Source organism: Octopus bimaculoides, chromosome 2 (genome assembly GCF_001194135.2).
Source record: "Octopus bimaculoides isolate UCB-OBI-ISO-001 chromosome 2, ASM119413v2, whole genome shotgun sequence".
NCBI classification, from domain to species: Eukaryota; Metazoa; Mollusca; class Cephalopoda; order Octopoda; family Octopodidae; genus Octopus; species Octopus bimaculoides.
The window spans coordinates 103967497-103973463 of record NC_068982.1 but is presented as its reverse complement, the minus strand read 5'-3'; the positions used below and the strand labels follow the sequence as shown (position 1 = coordinate 103973463).

The 5967-nt window shown below is 38.0% G+C and overlaps 1 protein-coding gene across 1 annotated transcript in view; it reads left to right on the top strand.

Moving 5' to 3' along the window:
* The window catches only part of LOC106884052 (uncharacterized protein DDB_G0283697), a 53715-nt gene extending 51045 nt beyond the window's left edge, over positions 1-2670 (top strand). The window contains exons 23-24 of the mRNA XM_052965867.1: positions 748-795; positions 2614-2670. Of these exons, the coding sequence (XP_052821827.1) occupies positions 748-795; positions 2614-2670 (105 nt within the window). The remainder of the gene's footprint in view (positions 1-747; positions 796-2613) is intronic.
* Positions 2671-5967: the final 3297 nt, after the last annotated feature.

Here is a 5967-nt window from a genome sequence, read left to right as displayed (position 1 = left end):
ATATATATTTAGTTTACAGAGAAAATTGGTCATTATGACCAAAGATAACCTCGTGAATGCTGACAAAGTAATTATTTAAGATATATAAATTTGCTTGTCCTGGATTGAAATGCAACTATTCAACTATCATAACATCATATGAGTGTACATGTGTGTGTGCGTCTGTTTTGTGTTGTGTGTGCGTGTGTGTGTGTGTGTGGTTAAGAAAATTTAATGGAGAGCTCAAAACATCTTAACAGTGCAATTATCTACTATCAGAGCAATGTACATTGCTTAACATTACGTAATTTCATATTGTTGCATAACCACAAATTTTCCTTAGGCTATACTAGATAAAACACAGTCGAATCTATGAGTATAAAGATCTTTTTCTCCATAGATTGATTGCATTTCACAGAATGGTTGCTGAAGGTTTCCTGATGAAACAGAATTGTTATGTGACAATGCAAAATTATGTAATGTTATTTAATGTACTTTGCATTCGTCATTAATAACCATGCTATTGAAATGCATGTGGTGATATGTTGAGCTTTCCATTCTTTTTCTGTATACAAAATAATGCACTTTGCAATATGTACCAATTATGCTATTGATACATACATAGATTTACAGGATGTTTAAGACCAGTAGACAACTGTCTGACTCTGTATAGATTCTTCACTGAGCAATTGTGCTGTTTAAAATCAAGAAATATATTTACTTTCTTAATAGTATCATAAATATATACACTTTCCTTTTGCTTTACAGAGAGGATCTGCCTTAAGTCCTAGAGAATCACGCCTGAGTCCTGACAGGGTAATTATTAAAGCTATATTAATTTGCTTGTCCTGGATTTAAAGCAACTATTTAACCATCTGTACCATTGTTTGTGTGTGTATGTGTGTGCGCGTGCACGTGTGTCATCATCATCACTATCATTTAACCTCCTTCTACCATGCTGGCATGGGTTGGACAGTTTGACGGGAGCCGGCCAGGTAGAAGACAACACCAGGCTGCTGTGTCTGTTTAGGCATGGTTTTTACTGCTGGTTGCCCTTCCTAGCAGCAGCCACCCTGTAGAGAGGACTGAGTACTTTTTATGTGGCACCAGCACATGTGAAGTCAGTTTTGGCATCGGTTTTACAGCTGGATGCCCTTTCAAATGCGAACCACTTCACAGTGTAGACTGGCTGCTCTTTATGGTGGCACCAGCAGGGTCACTAAGTAACTTGCAAGAAAAGGAATTTTCAGATGGGTAGAGACATTAGAGGAGGTGATCTTGCATCAGCTGATGAAAGATTAGAATGTGACAGAGAAATAGAAAGGCAGAAACAGGTGTCTGCTATATAGCGGATACATGGTTACTCAGCCAAGAGAGAGAGGGGGGGAAGAGAAAGAGAGGGAAAGCGAGGGTACAAGAATGAGGATAGAAATGTGTGTTGCTGTAAAGGAAAGACTTAGTTACCTAGCCAGTGAGGAGTGCAGGAGAAGAAGACAGAGAAAGCAATCAAAAATGAGGGCTGGAACAGGTGTGCTGCTGTAGAGGAGATATATTGTTACCCAACCAAAAGGAAGAGCCAGGGAAAGAGAAATAGAGAGTGGATGACAGCAAGAGTGCAAGAGAGAGAGCAGCAGAGAGATAGTGGTGAAGTGCCAGGATATGCACACAAGGAATGGGATTCAGTGCATAGTGACAAAGTAAGGAAGAGAGATAAATGGGAGCAATTGCCAGGACATGCCCTCAAGGTACAGAGACATAACATATGTGGCCAGGTTTTGCCAAGAAGATGCAAGTAGGGAATGGAGTGGGAATGCAGTGGCTGGTGGGAACCTGGAAATAAAGAGAGGGATGGGGAAAGCAGCAGTACAGTGAGCAGGGCACTGAAGGCAAGGATGGGAAGTGGAAGAAAATCATAGTGTATGAAGAAGAATTGTAAGAAATAGAAGTAATGCAGTTTAGGAGAGGAGATGTAGTTTGGATTCTAGGGGTAGGGTACATGGAAATTCTATTGTTACCTGTGGGTGGGACAACACTTCTAGCACTGAGTTACACTGTGTATTAAACAAAATTGAATGAATAGCTCAAAACGTCATTACATGCATCTCAACAGTGTGATTATTTATTATCAGTGCAAACTGCAACTACATTACTCAACATTGCGTAATTTCTCTTTGTTGCTGAACAATCCCATTTCCTCAGGTGATACTGGGTAAACTGTAGTCAAATCTATGTTGATAAAGACCTTAAGACCTCAATCCCCAGAGATCCATTGTATTTCATGGAATGGTTGCTGAATATCACCTGATTAAATAAGAGTTATGTGACAATGCAGAATTATGAATTGTTGTATAATGTACTTTGCATTCGTCATAAAGAAACATGCTATTGAGATACATGTGATACACTGAGCTTTCCATTCTTTTTTATATAGAAAATTATGCATTTTGCAATATGTATCAATTATACCATTAATACATATATGGAGTTACAGAATGCCTAAGACCAGTAGACAACTGTCAGACTGTGTATGAACTCTACACTTATCAGTTTAAATGTTGTACTATTTAAAATCAAAAAATATATTTACTACATTAATGGAATCATAAATATATATGCTTCCATTTTATTTTACAGGGAACATCTTCTCTAAGTCCTGAAGATGACAAGGATGCTGACAAGGTAATTATTTAAGATATATTAATTCGCTTGTCCTGGATTAAGAACCATCTATTCAACCATTGGAGTGTTATATTATCCAAGTGGACACCGTATTAGCTCTCAATTAAGTTCTAGTTAATGGCTAACCACAAGCATCAGTATCTAGCGTCTGTGTCTTCATTTAGTTGTTAGTCACTCTGTGAATCCTTCTGATGAGTAATTCCATGTACTCGTCACTGAACGGTAAAAATTTTCTGCAGTATAAACTAATATTAATAAGAATAAAGTGTATGGGGACTTGTATATCCACAAATTTTATTTTATACTTATATATAGCATATTATAATGACCTACACGTGTGTGTCTGCTTCAGTGACTGCTCACTTTTGTAAATGTAACCTTGCAATATTGTCAGTGCAGCTTCATCAGAGTTTGTCCATTTGGTCATCCTCAAAGTGAACTTCAAGGATGATCAAATGGATTGTTGTTGGTACTCCGTCGCTTACAACATCGAGAGTTCCAGTTGATCCGATCAACGGAACAGCCTGCTCGTGAAATTAATGTGCAAGTGGCTGAGCACTCCACAGACACGTGTACCCTTAACGTAGTTCTCGGGGATATTCAGCATGACACAGTGTGACAAGGCTGACCCTTTGAATTACAGGCACAACAGAAACAGGAAGTAAGAGTGAGAAAAAGTTGTGGTGAAAGAGTACAGCAGGGTTCACCACCATCCCCTGCTGGAGCCTCGTGGAGCTTTATATGTTTTCGCTCAATAAACACTCACAACGCCCGGTCTGGGAATTGAAACCGCGATCCTATGACCATGAGTCTGCTGCCCTAACCACTGGGCCATTGCGCCTCCGATCAAATGGATAGACCCTGAAGAAACTGCACTGACAATATGATAAGGTTCCATTCGCTGCAGTGAGTAGCCACTGCCGCAGAAACACATGTAGGTCATTGTAATATGATGCATATAACTAAAAAATAAATTTTGTGAGTGTACATCTCACCATACTCTTTATTATTATTCATATTACACACACACACACACACACACACACTGAGGGTGCGATGAGTAAATTGTTGCCATTTTACATTTGTAATTTTGCACCTGTACATGATTTGTTTTATATTTTGTCGACTACACAGTATAGTAGGTTCAGTTGGGCACTGTCTATGACAAAAACAGCACCATGACACAATTTACTCCACCTGAAATTTGGAAATGACATGCTGTACTGCTGACATTTGGACCTCTATTTAAACGATTAAACACAGTTTCTATTATTTCTTGATGAAAAAAATAAATGGCTTCCATGACATCAACACACATATACACATACAGAATACACGGACATATAATGAATGTCATGGCATGTCAATCAACACAAATACACGTCTGCCATCTGTGATATATACACACACATAGTCTTTATGCTCTCTAAGAAAAAACTACCGTTGACTTTTTGACGTACACAATATTTTAATAATTAGGAAATATTTTTGACTGAATGTGATTTCATCATCCAGAGTTTGTTAATTTCCATAAAATTTTTTATTCATTTACTTTTGTTCTAAAGTGAAAGAGAGACGAAAGAGAAAAATGTATGAACATGTGTATGAAATGGACATGTGTGTGAAAGAGAGACAGGAAAAGAGAGAGAGAGAGAGTGAGTGTAGGGGTGTGTTGTCATGTATACTTACATACATCAATATATATGCATATTTCTTTTTTGCATGTATGTGTGCATGTGTGAGAGAGAGAGAGAGAGAGTGTGTGTGAGTGAGTGAACGTGTGTTCTCATGTATGTGTAAGTGGCACACTGTCTTTCTCTCTCTCTCTCTCCTTTCTTTCTCTCTCTCTCTCTCCTTTCTTTCTCTCTCTCTCTCTCCTTTCTTTCTCTCTCTCTCTCTCCTTTCTTTCTCTCTCTCTCTCTCCTTTCTTTCTCTCTCTCTCTCTCCTTTCTTTCTCTCTCTCTCTCTCCTTTCTTTCTCTCTCCTTTCTTTCTCTCTCTCTCTCCTTTCTTTCTCTCCCTCTCTCTCTCTCACACATGCACGTACGTCTATTTCATATACACTTTCATACTCATTTCCTTTCTCCTCTCTTTGACTTTAAAATAAAAGTAATAGGTGATTTTCAGGAAAAAAAAATTGTTAAAAAAATCTACTCATGTAAATTGATTACTATTGTTTGGATAGTTCCAATTAAATAAATCCAGAAGTTAGGTTAAATATGTATACATGCATAAGTACCATGAATTCCCATTCTACAAAATAGCAAACAGTTTTGTGAATACTTTACTGGCCAACGCTGAGTAGTAAGTTTAGTATACATACATACATACATACATATATATATATATATATATATATATATATATATATGCATACTCACACACACACACACATAATACATATACATATGTATGTGCGTGTGTGCAGTAGTAGTAGTAATAGTAGTAGTAGAGAAAAATGAATGGATAGCTTATGTAACCATTCTTTTTTGTATACAACATGATACCCTGTGCAATTTGTACTAATTATGCCATTGATACACACATGGATTTACAGAATGCCTAAGACCTGTCTGACTCTGTGTGGACCACTACACTAGAGAAACCTGTTAACCTAACACATGGAGGTGATTTCAAGCTAATCTGCCAAGAACTAGTTAATCATCATTGCTTTCTTCATCGTTCTCTGTCTGTCCCTCTCTCTCCCTCACACTTCCTCCTTTGCTCTCTTGTTGCTTGCACGTGACCATCGGCCATCTTTCTTTTCCTAACTTTAGTTTCTTTCTTTCCTTCTGATCAGCGGCAGAGATCAGACACATTCTTGTCTGTCTCCTGCCAAAACTTGTTCCTCCAGCATTCACCACCTCACCTCGTTAAGGCTTAGCAGCCCTTTCTGTTTGTTTCACTGTCCTATTTTTGTTAAGCCTCTGCAAAATCCCAAATTTTATTTCATTTACTTTGTGGAAGCAGCTGTTTTGTCAAAGATGTATCTTGTGAATTGCTCGAAATACGGAGTAGAAAAACAGCCAACAACTGATGAAGGGTCGTTCTTTATGTTGCTTGTCTTGATTTCCATTTGTTTCTTGTGCTGTTCGCAAAAAACGTTCGTAGGCACAGGAGTGGCTGTGTGGTAAGTAGCTTGCTTACCAACGACATGGTTCCGGGTTCATTCCCACTGCATAGCATCTTGGGCAAGTGTCTTCTACTATAACCTCGGGCTGATCAAAGCCTTTTGAGTGGATTTGGTAGACAGAAACTGAAAGAAGCCCATCGTATATATGTATCTATATATATATATATATATATATAT